The sequence below is a fragment of the Myripristis murdjan genome, chromosome 17 (genome assembly GCF_902150065.1).
Source record: "Myripristis murdjan chromosome 17, fMyrMur1.1, whole genome shotgun sequence".
Lineage (NCBI taxonomy): Eukaryota > Metazoa > Chordata > Actinopteri > Holocentriformes > Holocentridae > Myripristis > Myripristis murdjan.
This window is the reverse complement of record NC_043996.1, coordinates 32459602-32479877: the sequence shown is the minus strand read 5'-3', so window position 1 is coordinate 32479877 and position 20276 is coordinate 32459602. Positions and strand designations below refer to the sequence as shown.

Here is a 20276-nt window from a genome sequence, read left to right as displayed (position 1 = left end):
CGAGCTTGAAAGACGTTCTCAGCAGCAAAGGGAAATGTGCGCTTCAAGACCGGCGCTCGGCTGTGAGGAACGCTGAGCTCAAAACCATCAAATCCAACGCAAACACCGAGAGAGGAGCGAGGCAGCACACCCAGAGCTCAGCGTATGAAATGTGACGACAGCACCTCGTCAGATTTTGGATGTCTAAGCCTTCAGTCAGCCTCCTGGCTCCAGCAGCAGGAGGGTCAGAGGTCAAGAGACAAACCAGCTCTGTGCAGACCCAAACCACAAGGTCACAGGTTCGACCGCATGACGCCCAGCTCCGTCTTATGATAAACACGGAGTGGAAACACCAGAAACACTACTCCGAAAACTACTGGGAAACATCCAGACCAGGGCTTTCCAAACCTTTCCATGCTCACCCCCTCATGAAGCCCCGGACCCCCTCATGAAGCCCCGGACCTCCTCATGAAGCCCCGGAGCCCCTCATGAAGCCACGGACCCCCTCATGAAGCCCCGGACCCCCTCATGAAGCCACGGACCCCCTCATGAAGCCCCGGACCCCCTCATGAAGCCACGGACCTCCACTTGAAGTGACTCTGATATGAAAAGATGTTTTAGTTTGTGTTCATTGTGGAATTGTCCAGCTGTGATATTCCTACTTGTGACATGAATTCAAGTAGTGAGATTAAAGCATTAAACCCTTTGAAGCCTGAGCAAATTCTTTCAAAAATGTGTTACAAAAAAAAAAAAAATTACAAGAAAATAATCAGAAAATAGGGGGAAAGACGGTAAAGACTACCAGGAAATTAGCCCAAAATTTGTAAAGGATTACAACAAAATTAGGGGGAAAAGCCTTGGAAATTCACAAAAATGACCTGAAAATTACAAAATAATAGTAAAGTGTTCCTATAATTTATTCATCAAAATGATAAATTTAAAGGTCAGGACCCCCTGGAGGACCCTCAAGGACCTCTGGGGGTTCACCGACCGCTCTTTGAAAACCACTGAACAAAATCACTGTCAAATCACCCACAAAAAACTACGAGTCTCCTGCTCATAAAATTCACCTCAGAAAGGAAAACGGTGTGAACCTGAACTCGTCCTGAACTCGTCCTGCTCTCGGCTGCGAGCCGCTCTGGATAAAAGCGTCACAGAAAATAAAATATCAAAACAGTGAATCAGAGCGGCGTCCCGGCGCACTGCTCTGTTTTGGTCTGTGCAGCAGCGCTGGCTCCCTGACTGGTTCCCGGTTCATTCCTGGGACGTCCCGCTGGGCGCAGAGAGGAGGCCGGGCTCTGCGCTCGGCTCATTCACACAGAAACACACCGGCCTATTTTAGTCAGGCAGCAGCACGCCACTTAAAGGGACACCGTGACATTTTGTCCTCCGTCTGCTCCGCAGGTTATTTTTATGCTGTTTCATGTTGCAGCTCTGCAGCAGCGACGGACAGAGGATTCAAACCCGCGGTGTTTACAGAACATCAGCTGAGCCGCCGTGCTCAGGCTGGCTTTCAGTTACAGGTTATTATAGAGGATCTTGTTTGACAATCATGATATTTGAGGACAGGATTCACAAATGTTTTGCAAATTTCACAGTGTCTCAATCATTCAGCAAAATAAAATTCAAATGAATGCAAGTTTCCACCAGCTGTGTATTGTGAGCTACTGTGAAAAGGGTGTTTTACTACAATACAATGAAATGCTGACAGCCAATCAGAAGCTGGAGAGGCTGTTGTAGGGCAGGACTGCCTGACCTCATCCTCACTGTGAGTCAAGTTTCCATCAGCCTTCATCACAGTTTTCAGTGGGGAAACTTTTAGGTGAATTTTTTGTGAATTTCCAGTGTTTCCATTCAGGCCGTTAACCATAGTAACCGTCACTGAGGTGGATCAATACACACTGTGGGTGTTTAAAAGAGTTATGATCACAAAATGCCTTCAGGGATGGAGATCAGTCAGTTTGGCTCATTTTGTGTGAAAGTCCACGCATTAAACTTCAGATATTCCCAGGCTGGTGACTGGTGGGCCTACAACTCATGAATGTTTTCACTGTCAGAGAGTCTATCAACCATTTTTCTGACTAATCGATTAATATTTCAACTGCAAAACGTCTTCAAATGTCTTCCTTGGTCTGGCCAGCAGCTGAGAAAACCCCACGAGTATTAAATTTATAAAGGTATGAACAGAAAAACACAAGCAAATCGTTACAACTGTGAAGCCGTAACCAGCGAATATTAGGGGTTTTTAATATCACCAAGTATCGATTTAACATCTCTGACAGGTTTTTCGGACAGAGTGGGTCAGTCTGTCCCATTTTGCTGCAATAAAAATGACTCCAGCGACATGAGCAGAATGAAGACTTCATCTTCTTACATAAAACAGATGCTGACAAAGTTTTCCCTTGGCCTCTGGTGATTCCCAGCTCTTGTGTTTAGCGCTATTTGACAAAGCAGAGCTGAGAGACAAAGCGACGTGCAGAACACGAGCCTGCAGTCCGGTTCATTTATCCAGCAGGCGGGGCGAGTCGCTGCGGAGTAATACTGCAGTTTTTAAGAAAAAGTAAAAATCCCTAACGGGGAAAAACAACAGGAAAGGCACTTCCACCATCTGTGAGTCCAAACGTTTCACAACCGGCTGCGAGGTTGCGTGATGTGTGTGTGTGTGTGTGTGACAAGTCAGGATTTCATCACGGAGGCACAAACTTGTATCTGAAAAGCGACCAAAGCGACATTAAGAGTTCATGAAGCGTCTGACGGAGCTGCCATCAATAATTACCGTGGTTTTCGTTTTTTTTTTTTTTTTGTCTGTCTTTGTTCCTCAGCAGCAGCCAAACTCTTTAATATTTAAAGTGAGAGGCTGCCGTCAGCACCACTCTGAAACACTTCCTCCCACTCGCCTGTCAATCACAACCACATGTGGAGGGGGGCGGGGGCGGGGCCTCAGGGGTCAGGGGTCAGCGGTGAAGTCGCCTCCTGTCAGGCTGACGAGACCGGAGGGGGGTTAAAGAGGAAATTTATCACACAGATGAGCCAGAGATATTTAATTTTGTGTTTCTGGATTTATGGTTCCTGCTGTTTGCTGTTGATATTTATAGAATTCTTAGAAATGCTGCTTTTATTTAAGATCGGACAACTATGCAATCTGTAATTAATTTAAGGTCTCTGTTAGCTTATGACTTGAAAGTTATATATGTATATGTGTATATGTTCAGGTTTTGGCTCCAGTGATGAGTCTGTGTATTCCCTCTTATGTAATAAACAGCTGGTATGAAAACTAAAAAAGTACGCCTCCTGTTCAGTGCCCTTCAACGCACCACAGCACAAAAATGCTGCTTTCATAGATAAAAAGTGGCTGGTTATCTGGAGGTTACACTGATAAACTGATTTTTTTTTATTATTATATATCAGCTATTGTCAGTTGTTCTGTCCATAACTACTGACACACATTTAATCATTAATTTCTTCAATATTTTGCAGATTACTTCTGCAGCTGAAGCTAAAAGAAACACTTTATAGACTTGCACTATTTTTTTCCTCATATTAACTTGCCCTCTGTTCTTCTGCTTTATCTTGGCTTGTTTTAGTTTGTTTTAAGCAAACACCGTTTCATTTGATTTGACTGTTATGCATTGTGTAAACTGTTTAAAGAAGTTTTATTACTGTGTTTATCATGAGCCCACATTGGCTTCCACCCTGATAAGGAGAGAGAAAAAACCCTCCTGCACACGTATCAAAAACCTTTTTTTTTAAAGGAGACAGGGTTCTGGTGAAACACTCAGGCACATTTCTGTGACTGTCTGTCTTCTCCTACAAGTTTAAGACATTTAAAGACGTTTTAATGTGACTTGAAAAGCAATCTAAGCTTAATTTGCGACAAAAATAAACACTAGGCATTAACCGCGCCAGCCCACATAAAGAAAACAGACATTTTGCTCACCAATTAAAACCTAAGAAAATGGCATTTCAAATAACTGAAGACATTTCACACTGAGATATTTAGACTTTTAAGGACCTGCAGAAGCCCTGTACCCATCCATCACCGCTACGTCTGCAGGAAACGTCTGCAGAAATGTAGCTAAAACCATCAAAAGGTGCAGAGCAGTACATTCTGATGGTTTCTGTTAAAGTTTTATAGTCTTATGACATGAAACTGTCAAATTTAAAGATGCTGACAGAAGGAGAGAGGCGATCAGCCCTGTGAAGCCCCTCAGCGGTCACAGTGTGGTCTGTGCGGCGAGGCAGCAGGATCCGTGTTCTCAGGCTGCCGCTCCCCAGCAGCTGCTGGGAGGAATAAAGGTGGAATCCACCACTTTCCCACCGCCGCTGGCCCGATGTCTGAAAGGTTAATGAGCTCTGAGGTGGCCGCGGAGCCGCCCAGCACATTCCTTTTGTTACTGTGAGTGCATTTATTTGCAGGGAGCGTTTGCATACAAAAGGAAACCCCTCTAGCGCGCACACACACACACACACACACACACCCCCTCCCCTCTGCCTTTGTGAAGCTGCGGTGGCCTCTGCAGCTTCGGCTCTCACAGCAGAGCAGGAAAATAAAACCCTTGTAGAGATCAGTTTGAATCGAAGGCGCCTGGACTTTGTTTTGATGAGCCTCCGACCAGCCGGAGCTGCTGCTGTCGGCCTCAGACGGCTCGGCTCTGTGCCGGCCCGCCACGAGGAACAACACGTCCACAGGCTTGTTTACCGACTGCAGCTCAGAGAAGTGAAACACCCGACCCAGAGCTCTGTGGTTTACTACAGCGCCACTACCCAGCATGCCCCGGGGCTGAGGGGAGAAACTTTTGAACTGAAAGCTCTGTTTCCTTTCTGCTTTTTCCACATTTTCCCACGTGGTTTAGAGAAAGAGGACGTGCACAGAGGCGGCGATGCATCTGCCTGTTTACGGGCACATCTGCCTCATCATCTACATCCATACAGCTTTATTTACACCTGAGCAGGGAACAGTGACACGTCTGCTGTGATGACACATAACCTGCAGCCCTGTGTCATTTTAAATCACTCACCTAATTCTGACTTATTGAATCGATTGATGCCATTTTTATCAGCTGAATATCAATTATCAATATTTTTCTCTTCTTCTTTTTAAACACTGTGTTGCTGTTTCTTGTGTGTAATCACAGCACACTTGAAAACTCGGTCTGGTGCTCTCAATTTGTCATCTGAAAATGAAATAAAGGTTGAATGAATGAATGAATGAGTAAGCACTGTCACACAGTCCTTCCTGTCTGCTGTGATTTATGAGTGAGCTCCTGCCTGTGCAGAGCCTCTCGCCCGGCAGGATGAGACACATCATGGCTGCTGGAGACGACAGAGTGAGGCTCTCTGATGAACTGATGCTCATCACGTCCAGGTTTCAGAAGCACACCACGGCACTGTGCACTGTGTGTGACCTCAGAACCTGCAGGACAGGCAGGGCGATCCGCGCCTCGCCACGTGACGCCTCAGATGGCTCGGCGCGGACCTTCGTGCGGTCACATGACCCGGGCCGCTCGGCCTGGGGGAGGCAGCAAAGCGGCAAAGCGCTCGCTCAAGGAGACGAAATTAAATCATTTCTAAGTTCTTGGTTTGCACGGGCGCTTCGGTCCCCGCTTTGTGAATTACAGCAGGGCTGAGCGCTCCGGCGCCCGCAGCACGCTGAGGCTGCTGGGAGGTCAAAGATAACGTGGATCACTTTCCAGTTCAGGCTGATGTATTGCTGCAGATGCGGCTCCCAAAGGTCGGGCCAAGGCTACAGAGGAAAAACGCTGCAGGAGGAGCGCCACAGCACCCTGGGACTGCTGGGAAATCACACCTACATTTTATATGTCCAACATTCAGCTGATACTCGTCTTGGTAGTGATTTACAAGCAGCGTCAGAGCAGGAGACACTTTAACTCTTTGATCACTGACATTACAGGCCGAGAAGGTGAAGAGTCGCAGGTCACAGAGGTGTTGAGGGAGAGCTTGGGATACAAATGAAGGAAATACTGAGGTAAAATGAAGAGCTGATGTTTTGTAAAACTGTGAAGGTGGTTCCTTGGTGATTCTTCCGTGCGCTTCACTTGTCAGATGTGCATGAAAACACATTCATTATCGCCTGGCTCAAAACACAGCGTCTGCACGTCATGCCGGGTTCCACTGGAAAATGCAATTAGCATAACTTAACCTTCAAACTGGCTGCTTGGCTGAGCCTTACACACAGGACGCTTTAAACGAATGTAAATGTCTCCCTTTAAAAACAGCTCAAGGCTGATTCCTCTCAATTAGCATGGGGAGCATCTCCCTCCCCCCGCCCCTGGTAGCGTATTCAAATGTGGGGTTTTAATCACAGAAATTACACTGTGTTACAGAGGAAAGCTGCACAATCCCACAAGACAACACAGGGACATAAAAACAAACAGCAACTCTCAGACGAAACCACATGGCGGTGTGGAGTCTGACATCACTTCCTGTGAATAACCCAGCTGATATGATGTAGCCTACCAGACTCTGCTGCAGGGGGCTCGACTTCGTCCCGGCTGAGGACTCGGCTGATCCTGCGAGTCCAAGAGGTCAGGAGGCCGCTGACGAAGGGAACGCTCTGCTCGGCGTCCGATCCCGCCTTCCTGAGCGGCTTCTTCTCTGAGCCGCCACCTCCGCTGCCGGCGCCAGGCTCAGACAGAGACCTGAAGAAGGGGATGATCCTGTGGCGCGAGCCGGGCCGCCGCTGGCCCGCGGGCTCAGTGGGAGCAGAGGGGCGGCCCGAGGCGGCGGCGCTGCTGAACCTGGGCAGGCTGAGGAACCGCAGGTGGACGGGCTCGGCGGCGTGCGCTCTGCCCTCGGGGGCGGCCATCCTGCCCGCCCTAGCTGTCAGCCGAGCAGATGTCCTCCACTTGTATCTGTCCAATGGCTGCTCTGGAGCCGGCGGGATGTCGGCTCGACGCCAGCTTTTCCTGTGATGATGCCAGCGGTACGAGGCCTCGGTGCCAGGCGGAGATCGGCAGGATCTCTGGCCCGGGCAGCCGCGGCCCTCAGGGCTTTTCCTCCATCCACTCATGGTCAAACTAACTCGGGCTTCCTCCACGCAGCCAGATGAAACAGATGGAGGCCTCCAAAATGGCCGAAGCAGCTTGGATGCCGACAGCTGTGATCAGACTCTGACATACTACCCTGGCGGACTTTTTCTTCACACGACACGAGCACTAAAAAACTACGAGCTGAGGTTTGTCGAGCACCGATGGCGAGTACTTCTTGTTCTGAGGCCGAGGCAGAAGCCGTCTGGCTGTTTCTTGCTCAACGACTGGTGATCGTCTTCCTGGGAGGAAGAGAGCTGTCAGATGAGCACGTAAGCTTCGTTTTGCCCCGTCCAATCAGATGTCACCAAACACCAGACCATCAGACTGTGGTTTCCCGTGTGAGCAGACATGAAACAGAAATTGCACACAGTGTTTATGTGTCTGTCTTCTTGTTTCTTAATCGTTGAGAAATCTAACTTCCTGAGCTTATCTCAGGTTTGTTTTTAATAACTTAACAGTAATGGAAGAAACGCCTCGATTCAGCGTTCAGCTGCGAGTTTTCCACTTCAGGAAATCAAAACCACGTTATGTTCAAGCGGGTGGTTAGAGTGACTGGTACATGTTCCTGTCCTGCCACCATGAAAAATGAGAGAGAGCAAACTGCTCTCCCCTTTACAGAGAAGGGAAGAACAAGCATATTTCTGCATGGTTGTTGCTATTTTTAGTGCTAGAAACTTAAATATCATAAGTATTAAGGGATTTGCATGGGGAGTTTTACTGTGCCATGATGGTCTAAATGCAGTTTCAGATGCGTTTCCACTGCATGTTTCAGAAAGTCACATTTAAGACATTCACAGACTTTTTAATGCCATTTGAACAGCAATGTGAACATTTCCCAAATTACTGCACCACCGATGTGCTGATGAATGCATATAAAACAAACAGTGACCCAGTTATTTTTTTGAGATATTAAAAAAAAAGGCATTTCAAACATTTCTCTTCAAATAGGATTAAGAAGTGAATTTAACACTGTAGAGAGACAAACAAAAATGTAATATGTTGTATATTAGCACACATTATTCACATAGACTGGGTAACTGCCATGTAGATACTAACAGTACATTAGTTCACCAGCTCACCACAGCAGATATATTAGCAGGATTTGACTGAATTACGTGGTTTTTGGGGGCGACCGACTGATGCCACCATGCTGCCATCACCCTGATAGAGCCAGGAGGTTATAAATATTCATTAAGGGTAAAGAATGCCCCCTCCCAACCCCCCCTCACCCCTCTCAACCCCCTCGACTGGGCCTCAGTTCTGTGTTCAGACAGGAAACGGGAGCGGCGTCCCACAGGGAGGCGACACGGGCACCCCGGGCTTTTGTCAACGCCAGGCCTCATTAGAAAGCTCATCCCCTACAGCCATGAGGAGCAACACGAGGGCCAGAGAGAGGCTGCCAAAAACATCGAGGGGGCGTGTGTGTGTGTGTGTGTGTGTGTGTGTGTGTGTGTGCGCTGGGGGGGTGGAAGTAATGTTTCCCTGCTGATATTTTACTAAAATGGAAGTAAAGGTCCTGGTGTAAAAATGTGCTTCAGTGACAGTAAAACGTGTGATTCAAAATGTAGAGAAGGAAAAGTCACATTACTGAATTTAAAATAGCACACAAAAAACTACTCTATTACAGTAAATGGAGTTAATCTAATTAGTTACATCACCGATAGGCAACAGTAACGAGGTCAAAGGTCAGAGCACCAGCGCCCAGGAAATAAATGTGACCAGTATTTTTTTTCCCATCATCTTCTTCATACAGGAAATCGGAGTGAGCGTTGGAAGGAAAGAGCATCGCAAAACCTTCCAACAAATGACTCATTTCTGTTGACTCAGTTTTGTTCTCGAATGTCACCATGAGCATCCAGAGTTCCCAGGACTTTTATTAGACTTTACAGAGAATTTGAAGCATTTCCATGAGCTGGAAATGTTCTTCCCTCCTGGTTAGTTCATGCTGTTTTCCCTGCCAGCTTCCTCTTGTCTAATGCAGTGAAGGTGTGAAACCAGCTGGAAGTATTCCTGGAAAATGACACGTTTGTAAAACATATTAAATTTCCTGACTCGCCCTCACACACAGGGTTCACACACACACACACACACACATCTTTTCACCTTTCCCATGACTTCTCCATGACCCGTTTAAGTTTCCATGATCAAATCCTAACGAGACTCGATTCAAAAACACCATTTAACAAAAAAAAACCATCAACTTCACCAACAAACTTTCCGTACATTCAAAAACTTCTCGTCCTTTTGCCATTTGTCATGTTCATATTCATTTTATCCAGAAAATAATTTTATCCAGGCCTAGAGAACATGATTTTAAACTGCACAGAGTTCCCAGGTCTTCAGAGACTGTGGGAACGGTGTAATCTGAATGAAAGAGCGGTGGGAATGAGGATGATGGGCTGCCGTACAGTGTCGACTCTGTGTGTGAAGTACAGTGGGGGATTTAAAAGACACTGACCCACATATTTGCAATTATTGGATAATGAGGCGGTGGCCGGGCGGAGCTGCATGTAGGTCAGAGTTAAGACCCAGACGGGCTAAGCTGTGGCTTCTCGACCCGCCGCCGCCGCCGCCGCTCTGAGGACAAGATGGACTGGGAGCGACCGCTTCCTGCCAGGGGCTTCCTGTTGACAACTTAGTGACATCAAAAGGTAGGAGGGGGTCGCGACTCTGTGCTCCTCCAAACTCACACAGTCAGACAGTAAGATCATCTTTACTCCAACTTACTGTTTAACATCATCTACACCTTCATTTCCAACCTAAACGTCATTTTAAAAAAAATTATTATTTTTTTTAAATAATTTTTAAAAAAATATTATTTTCTTCAATTTCTTTCTGATAATGTCCTTATTGTCCCATTTCTGTAATTATTTTACATTGCTAGTTTTCTGGTCATTTTTTTCTAGTTTAATTTTTTTTTTCAGGTATTTTCCTGAATTTTTTTAAAAAAACAATTTACTGGTCATTTTCCTTTTTTTTTTTTTTTTTTTTTTTAAATTTGTTTCTGTAACGTTGTGGCATTTTACTGTAATATTTCTTCGTGCCATTTTTTCTCTGTTTAATAATTCTTTGGGGAATTTTGTGGCATTCTTTAAAACGTATATCCAGTGAATTTGTTCACGTTTCAAAGGGCTGAATGAGTGAACTCAGAGCATCCTGACGCCTCACTTGGCTCAGCTCAGTGTCATGTAACCCAAACGCCCTGTGTTCACATTCGGCCTGGGAACCTCGGTCAAATATCACTTCCTGCCTCTGTCGACTGCGAGCTGTCCACTAAAGACAACAGCACCCTTAAGTCTTACAAAAAAAAAAAAATAAATAAATAAATAATCCAACAACAGTGAGGGAGTAATGATTTCCCTGGCCTGATGTTAATGGCTCAGCCTGAAATTAAATTATCAAATGGAAGTGCGGTTGTGAGCGGTAAACAGGACAGGAAGCCAGCAGGATAACCACATTTACATCGAGCCAGATGTCAGTCAGGTGATCAGACTCACCTGAGACACATGTACACAGCAGACGCTCAGCACAGTGTTGCATGGTGTGGTACTGCACAGTGCAGCGGTGTACTACAGCAGAGTACAGAATACAGGAGCAGTCAGGTGGTTTATGTGCCGTGACTCTCCCCAGGCGGCGGCACACGGCCGGGGTTCAGCGTCTCGAGCCGCGCTGCAGTGTGAGACGAGGTGAAACAGCTTAATGAAGACTCGACTGCCTGTTATGCAACAACGTCTGATGCTGTCCGTCTGTCTGATCCGTACCAGCTGCCATCGAGTCTGTTTGGTTCACCAACCTCTCTGCAACTTCCTACATAACTCTCTGTGATATGAGCGATATCTGGGCCTCCGCGCGGGGCGTTCAGCGGCAGGCAGAGCGGTGGGCGAACCAAACGGACGAAGCGGCGACTGCTACAGATCAGACAGACTCACGCCGATCTCATGTCGTACGTCAAACAGCCGCACGTCTGTGGCGTGATCAAAGCACTTTAAAGACAATAACACAAAAATCTATCACCAAAATGACTGTCTGTCCAGGTCTGACCGGCAGTCTGGCAGCCACAACAGAAAAAATAAAATCACAACAACAACTTCAACCTGCACGCAAATACATCCTCCTGAGACCCAGCCTATTCAATTATGTCCTCTGTAATGGACATCAATTGATCGTCTATATCCTTTTACTCATTTGAGCTCCCCTATCAAGTCCTGGTTTACTGTACAGAGGAGATCCAGGCCTTTCCAATGATATCTCATGTGATAAGGTGGGATGAGAGAAACACCCACTTTCTATTGAGCCAAAATGGCAGCTACAGAAAAACAAAACAGGAAGTGAAAAAAGAAACAGGAAGTCAAATATTGTTTAGCTATTGGTTTTTACTTATGAAAATTATATATTTTCTTGTTAATGGCATCGATTGTCTGTAATTGATAATCTGTGGTTATTTGATTGGTTTTTTATTTAAATTTAAAATTATCTGTTTTTTACAGTAAAATCCACTACAGTGGACATACTGTAAAATCTAAAATAAACATATTTTTTTGAAATTCTAGATTGTGAGTTGTTGTTTTAACTCTAAATAGACAAGAAATCACAAAAAAAAAAGTTAAATTGGAAGACACTTTTTTTCCTCGGGTCTCAGGAGGATATCACACATAAATACATTTAAAACACAGGGCGGCCTACAGGCGTGATCTTTGAGTTCGTCTGACTGAGAAATTCTTCTATCGATAAATAACAATACTACTAACAATACTACTAATGATAATAAAACAGTTTATCACTGAATACATTTCATTGCTTTGACATGAAAAAAGGCCAAAAGTATGGATAAATAAATGAACAAACATGGTCCGTCTGCGGCCTCAACACAACAACACGAGGTCAGGTCCTGTGTCTGTTTGTGAAGGAAACAGGACGCATTAACACCCCATTAACGGCAGGGCTACAACAGGCTGAGAAAACACACACACACACACACACACACTACAGCACACCACACACTGTTAAACCTGAGCACAGTGATGTAACGTCTAGCTGATATTCCTGCTCTTCTCTCTCCTGCCTCTGTCTTTTATTTCCCTGGGATCCGGCCTCGACTGTTCACATTCCTGTGTGTGTGTGATCCATGTCTGACCTCAGCGTGAACACATCTCTACATGTCACATTTACATCACGCGTGCTGCTGAATAACAACGAGAACCTCAACCATGACAGGGAGTCAATCCCAGTTCACCTCTCAGATTTCTCTTCGGTTACATCTCTAAAATCTGCAGCCCGTTTATCCACCGACTCACGTTTTTGTTGCCTCTCTCCTCCAGTTTTTGTTCTGCAGACAGTCAGAGATTCTGACCTGAGCGTTCTCACAGGCTACGTTTACACCACAGGTTTTAGAGCCCAGGTCTGATTTCTTGCTTATATCCGCCGCCTGTTTGCATCCAGTTTGACCAGTGACCCGTGCTGTGATTGCTGTGTTTACACCGTGTTACACTGGAAACAACCTGCACAGGAGGTTTATCGCCTGAAACGACCTCCATTTGGTCCTAAAAGGAGCCACTGCCACTCCTGTAGCTGTGGTGGTCTTTTATTTTGCTGTTTTTCACTTTTAGGAGTTTGATTTTACATTACAGCCGCGAGCGTTTTGACTCCCTGCTGTCCCAACACTAAAAACAACTTCATCTTTATTTTAGCCTTTACTTTGGACTCAAAAGGCACATAACCTCAGGATTACTTCACTGACCCGAGCCTTCGTCCTTCATCATCCTACACTTTGCTCTTAATCCATTTCTTTGGAACCGTGCACGGGACAGGCCTCCTGATGTGGACAAGCGTGCATCAAGTCATTACAGATACGAGGGCGAGTCACGAGAAACGACAGATGCAGTTCACAATAAGCAAAAAAAAAAAAAATCCGATCTGTGTGCTTACAAAGTTGCGTCACATTTGCATCAGATTTACTTTTTCTATGGATATAGCCAAACACAGATCTGAAAATATCCGTTCCATGTGTTTTCTGCCTCTCTGCTTGCACTGGCACGATGCCTATCTGATCTGGGCTCCATGAGAGCCAAAGACCATAACAGGCTGCCTCGTACCGCTCAGTGTAGCTGCAGCCACGGCGTCCACAAAGCAAGCCAAACCTGATCTGAGAAGTCGAGGCAAGTCAACTTTATTGTCATTCATCCACATACGAAGTCTGCTCACGGACCAAAGTGCTAAAAAACACCACAGAAAACACAAAGAAACACAAATATGAAGGTGGGTGGAATACTCCGACGTTTTCAGCAATATACCCCCGACTTCCCCAGACTGAGACCAGATGTTGATTTTCTGCTCTGGACGTCCAGTGGTTCACTTCCTATGGGTAGCATTTCCTGTTAGCTTAGCATAAAGACTTAAAGTCTATGGGAGATGTTAGCCTGGCTCCATCAAAGAGAAGAAATAAACCTTACAGCACCTCTGAAGCTGTCTGATTTACACAACATATGATGTGCATTTGAAACATACATCTTGGAATTAAAAAAAAAAAAAAAAAAAAAAAATCAAAGGAGAGTAGTTAGAGGAAAAGTTAATTAGAGGTGGATCTTCCTCTACCTTCAGCGGAGTGCAGATCTGAGATAGGCGGAAGGAGAAGTGTGTTCAGTGGTTTAAAAAAAAAAAAATCCTTTCTTTACGGATGCAGTGCACACCTGAGAAGATCAGATTTTTTTTGTGTTTATACTGCTCCCAAAAAATCTGTGTCACATGCAGACAAAAGGTCAGATCTGAGCCACTTGTTCCCTCTGCTGTCAGGCTGCTGTGACCTCTGACCTCCTCACTGTTAGTCACTTGTAATGGAGATCCAGGAAGTGAAGCTCACTGGACGTCACTCCAGATATGAGTGGAAGCTACATGACGAAAACATGTAGATGCGATGGCTTTGTGCGGGACAGCTGGCTTTGTATTGCAGTTACTATGCAACCGATATTCCTGTGTTCCTAAAATATGCGAGAGGAGGGAGCCCAGGAGAGACGAGGGGGGCGGGGGGTGCTCATGTTGGGGAGCTGTAATTTAGTGGAGAGGAAGATGGGGAGGCTGCTCCAGTTTGTTGTTCTGCCTCTGCACGGTGATGTACGAGAGCACAAGCACAACATCATGGGGGAAAAAAAAAAGAAAAAAGGCCCAGGCCCAGAGCTTCATTAGACGCCACTTTGTCAACTTCCCAGCCCCGTCCCGCCGGAAACCAGGGGCACAGATCAGCAGCCCCGCGCTAAAAATAGCCACGGGCCGTAAAAAGGACAATAAATCAGCCTGTGAACAGCAGTGGGACGAGGCCTTCAAGGACCGCCTGGTGAATTCTCCACATGTCTCTGCTGGGGGTCGACCGGCAGACTTCCCAAAAAGTTCACGGTTCCCAGAGTCACTCAGCAGCGATCTCTAAAATGTATTTTTCTCCTTGACCCAAACTCTTTACCCCTTATTAAAGTTTATTATTCTGCTGTTGTTCTGCGGGGGAAGTGACCTGAACACAGTGGAAAGTTTGGTGAGTAACTGGTTACAGACTTTTTTAAAATGAAGCTAAGAAAACATCCTGTGACTTGTTCCAAGAGTTAATCAAATTCCCCGACTTTTCAAAATTCCATGACTGTGGGAACGCCGCGAGCTTACGCAACGCGGGAAGAGCACAGGACACAAACAGTTTTTATAGTGATGTAACCCTCTGAGCCTCTTCTGACTTACAAAAAAACTCAGACACAAGTGTTCAAATCTTTTCCTCTCACCCAACACAGCTGAAAAACTAAATTTTTAATTAAATAAAAAAAAATGTACCTGCCAAGAAAACTTTTTAGTGGCCAAAAGCGGCATTAAAAAAAAAAAAAATAAAAAAAAATAAAAGCAGACCCTCGCCCTGTCCTGTGTTTTTCCACTCACTCAGGGACGCCCTGTCCTGAAAATAGAAAGGAGCTTATTTTGGAGCGGCGCAGGGTGGCCTCTTGTTTTTGTTTCGGAGGGGAAATCCTGTCTCGGAGCCCCCGTCCTGATTACAGCCGGGCCTGCAAGGAACTTTCCATTTCCTCCTGTGATCAGCCTCCATTGTCCACTGGAGGCAGAAGAGACGAACACACCTAAACGCTGCGAGCTGAAGCCCCTCTGACCCGCCTCTGGACCGACAGCACGCGGCGGCGATTCATTTCTTAGTTTATTTGTTTGGGACAATTTAAACTAACAGTGCAACAGATTAGCTCACAACAAGCTAATGTGTCTCATGACCTGCAAACAGAGATTACCGTGTGTGTTTTCAGTTCCTGTCCCCAGCTGGGAGGACACGATCTGTGTTTACACGGACCGTAATATTCCAACAATAATCAGAATATCAGCCAAATCAGAATAAAAATGCCTCATCAGGAGAGACCGGCCCGATCAGAAGGAATCTTCAGTCAGGTTGAGAGGGTTGGTGTAAACCTGTGATAATCTGTTCAACAGGAAAATATCAGACATGTAAACTCTTAATCTGATGGTTTCTCTCTGGTTGGAGTAAATCTGCTTGTCCTGTTCATGTTTGCTCCACGTGGGGGGAACATCAGGGTTTCCAGGAGGGACACATCCAGGTAAACCTGACAGTAACTCAGCCAGAAAGCCGGTCCATGTTAGCACAGCTCCTGAGCGGCGGAGTGTGAGGATGGATGGTGTGTTAAAGTGCTGGCTGTGGTGTTTCCTCCTCCATACGACTGTGATCGATCCTCCCGGTTCGACCTGTCAGCTCCGTCCCGAGAGGAGAGAACAAGCGCCTCTTCTCCAAATGTCTGAAGTGGATCTGGACCAGCAGACACCGGTTTGAATTTTCTGTGTCCAGGTGTTTAAACAGGAAGACAAAAACACAAGTTGTAGCGAAGTAAGTAATACCTACCTGCATGCATTTGACTGGATTTAAATGCAAGTGAAAGGCAAGATCAAAAATATTTAAGTATCTGATTTTAATGATAATAAATGTGGTTTTCTTTTTTTGTTGTTTTATTGCAAGGAGATTATTTTCTTTTTTTTTTTTTCCTTTTTTAAGTCAGTACAGTCGTCGCTGGTGGACGATGAACTCCAAACTAATGTGTTGCTGTTCATCCTTCAGGACATTTTCTCAGCTCAGAGCAGTGCTGACGGGTCAAACCTGGAGGGTCTCTTACCCTCATAGGGAGGAGAAAATGTGACGGTCACTTTAAACTGAATGTTCAGATCAGGTTTGGCTGAGTGGCACGGCCCTCACAACACAACACAAATCATAATACACAGATCAAGACATGATTTGTGTCACGATGCACTGCAATACTCTAAAAGTGCATAAACAGATCTTACAACACAACACCTGGGTGATGAAACATCCAACACATCATAAAACTCTAACAAACTAAAAACTCATTTAGTTCAAAACTCCAATCCAAATCGGGAAAATCCACTTACTTACCATAAAATGTCATAACATCACATGAAAATAAATGTATAATATTACATATCAGTACAAGACGCTGAAGAATCCATAACATAATTACATGGCATATGAAGTCATATCAGCTTTTCTGCACTGAGCTCACATAAGGAAGGATGTAATAAAGTGTGTGAGTGTAAACTGGGAGGCAATTCTCCCAGTCCTGTTGGTGGTGTGACATCAGAGTGTGTGTGTGTGGTGTGACATCAGAGTGTGTGTGTGTGGTGTGACATCAGAGTGTGTGTCCCCGTCTGACGGACTGACACTCAACAAGCAGCAGCAGCAGTGAGTCAGCAGAGGAACCAACCTCTGAACGGATTTATGATAAATCTGATGTGACGGGAGGGAAGTGACAGACACTTCCTCTGCGGTGTGTGTGTGTGTGTGTGTGTGTGTGTGTGAGCAGATGTAACACTGATATCTGGGCTCAGATCGTCCTCTTATTGAAGGGAAATCTGGACGAGCCTGATATCCTGCTGTTTGATTGATTGCAGATTCCTGGCAGATGTGATGTGGCTGCCTCGGCCTGCAGTGACTCTAATGAGATGTTCACATCAGATTACACACAAATATGCATTGTGTGTGTTTATCTGTTTTTTCCCCGCCCAGTCTTGACAACAATAAAACCGATGGGGAACACTGCATACTTTTTGGCAAGAGCGTCGTCAGATTCAAAGAAATGAAATATCAGCGCAAAGTCTTGTCTGTCAGCTTTAGAACGTTCCAGATATTCTGATTTCAGCCTGAAATTATCACAAAATGTGACGCGGTGAGAACAATCATTTGTACAGACCTGATGCAAATCAGTTATGAGTTTTGTATTTTTCATTAATTTGTATTGTTTTGTGTGTGTGTTTCCAGTCCAGTTGAGTCTCCAGAGTGGGTTCTCTGGTCCCAGCTGAGTTGTTCTTCAGTGTCAGTGGGACTTAGTGGTTTTATTCTAATCTGGCTGCTGTTCGTCAGAATAGCTCTTCACTCTGTGTTGACGTCAAACTAAAATGTTTTTTCACACGTCGTTTTACTTCTCAGTTTAGTTTCAGTTGACTGTCACGGCCTTGCTGTGGTGTCACGGCACTGATGCTGACGTGTGTGAAGTTTATCTGATAATACATAAAAACTCGTCTCGGCTGCACGTTGAGCTGTTTCTCGTCCAGTCACAATAATGTCACCGCGTCCACATGGATCGCCTGAAACCCAAGGCGATGCAGATGGCGTCTCAGCAGCTCAGACCAGGACCGACTCGACAGAGAAGAAACACAAGTATGAGCCAGATCCCGGGCTTTTCTGCAGCGATTAGCTGATCAACACAAAATTAGATCACTAAGACGCTCAGATTGTCTTCCTTCGATAAAATGGATAGTTTTGGTTTTGTTTGGCTGCTGGTCAGACTCAGGGAGAGATTTGAAGCTGTAACTCTGGGCTCTGATTTATTTTTCACCAAGTTATACGCCAAGGAGTTCATCAATTTAAAAAAAAATCATTTGGTATGACAATCAAAAATCACTCATTACAGCTGATATTTCTGGGAGGTCCTGGGCGTCTGCAGCTCTTTGTGTGTCCCACCACACAGAGCATGAACCAAGCCTCACATTACCCACAATGCAATCCTTCCAGCCACACACCTCCGTCCCGCAGGAAACAGCAGGTGTGCATCAGCCTGGAGATGCCAAACTCCCAGAATCCCCGTCCAATCTGAGCGCTGGAGGTCTGCGGGGCGGCGGAGCGTCTGCCGTCCCATCTGAAGGCGCTTCATCTCCCTGCCAGAAAGCTGCGGGCGCCGCGGCGCTGCCAGCGGCTTCCTGCGGCACAACAGACGGAGGGAAGCCTTCCTGTCGTGACCTCTGACCCCTCCGACGGCAATCCTCAGCCACTTAGTTCTGCCTCAGTCGGCTCACATAGCAGAGCAGCCATGTGAGGAGGTCTGGGACCCCCGAGCCGCTCAGTCCACCTGGACCTGATCTGACAGGGACTGCACTTCAGTCTGACGCAACAACATGGAAAACATCCTCATATCAGAGAAAAACGCTGCCAGATACAGACGAGGGCTGCAACTTTCAGCATTTAGAGTGAAAAATATTAAGAATAGAGCCAAAGGCTGATGGGAAGTGATCAGAGCTCAAAGTGAACGTCTTCAAACGTCTTCCTCAGTCTGTATTAGGGTTAATTTCATAAAGATAACAGAGAAAAAGACCTTCGTGAAGCTGGAATCAGACGAGGTTTGGTGTTTCTGTGCTAGGCCACGCCCACTACCACGCCCCTTTTTGACCAATCAGCATGAACGGTTAATCAGCTCTTGGGCCATAACTAACCTTTGCACAAAGTTTCATATAAATCCATCCACAGCGTTTTGAGATACCCTGCAGACAGACAGACGGACGGGGAGAAAACAGAAATGCCGTCCAACTCCGCTGGCAGACAGAATTATCACCGATTTAGTGTCTGTCCATCAGCTAATGCATTCGTTAACTCCGTGTTTTGGCACAAATATGGACGACGAACTTCATCGGTGAGAAAGTGAAAATGTGACACAGAAAAGTTAAAGCTGCAGTAAGTGATTTCTGACCACTGGAGGGCGCTGAGAGCTCAAACAGCAGCCCTGCTTCCTGGTTTTCTGGATGGAAATGAGGGTTAGGATTAAGCTACATGTGACTCTGTCAAGCCTCCTGTTGGATTAACTTGGATTATTTTGAATTTGAAAACGTGGTGAAGCTGCAGACTTTCAGACACAAGGTGGCGCTGCGTTGAATGAACATTTTTATCTGAGACCTGGATCCGTTTACAGCGGTCCCCTCGTTTATCGCGGGAGTTACGTTCTAAAAATAACCCGCAATAGGCGAAATCCGTGAAGTAGCCAGCTTTATTTTTTACAATTATTCTAGATGTTTTAAGGCTGTAAAAGCCCTCACTACACACTTTATACACTTTTCAGACAGGCATTAACATTTTCTCACTTTTCTCTCACTTTTAAACTCTCAAAGTTCAAACCTTCGTAGAAAAATAAGTCCAGTAAAAAAAAAAAAAAACATGCAAAACTGCACTAAAAAAAATCTGCGAAACCGCGAAAGGTGAACCGCGTTATAGCGAGGGACAGCTGTATCTGCGGAATACCTCAGAGATGGTTTGAATGAAGCTGAAGAGAAGGGGGGGGGGGGGGGGTGCACCAGCTTTATTCTTCAGAGGGTGGAGTGGGCGGAGCTACATTCCACGCCAGGATTAGACAACAGAGACAGAAATGAGTTGCCTGACATCAAGACTGAACGGTGAACTCCTTCCACTGTGTTTCCATCTTCAGCCTGAGCTTCATTCTGACTGATTTCCATGGAGGAGCAGGATTTGATTTTCCCTGACCGACCGCTAGAGACTGAAGCATCCGCCTGGATCGAACATCATTTTAAGTCGACTGATGCGTTGCCATGCCAACATGCTGGTTTTGTCAGGGCTTCGAGAGTCGAGCGCAGTGAAGTAAAAACGTCGGGCGATATTCAGAAGACATGGCGTCACGTAAAATTAATTTGTTTATCAAGCGGGTTGTTTATCACCCATGTTCCCGCTGTTAGCCGACACGCTGTCAGGCTCTCAGGCCGCGGCACAGCCTGATCATGTCAACAATGTTTGTCCCGCCCTCCAACGCTGCTGATTGGCTGACTGCTGATTTGAACTGAGGCAACAGCGAACCCGCAGAATCACCGGAAACTTTTGAAGGTGAACATGTGATTCACAGGTGTGGGACCAGGCTGAGAACAGAGGAGAGAAACAGCAAAGAGCTGGAGCCAGCGACTCCATGAAGAGTCCATAAA

The 20276-nt window shown here is 45.8% G+C and overlaps 1 protein-coding gene across 3 annotated transcripts in view; it reads right to left on the bottom strand.

Moving 5' to 3' along the window:
* Positions 1 to 20276, bottom strand: part of rasal2 (RAS protein activator like 2) — a 120175-nt gene that overhangs the window by 94340 nt on the left and 5559 nt on the right. The window contains exon 1 of one of the 3 annotated variants that reach the window (XM_030073834.1): positions 6457 to 7203. The exons of 1 other annotated variant lie outside the window; for it this stretch is intronic. In XM_030073834.1, coding sequence (XP_029929694.1) covers positions 6457 to 7009 — 553 coding nt within the window. In that variant the 5' untranslated portion in view covers positions 7010 to 7203. Of the gene's footprint in view, positions 1 to 6456; positions 7204 to 20276 lie in introns of those variants that run through there. One more of the 3 variants, XM_030073833.1, reaches the window with a different exon arrangement.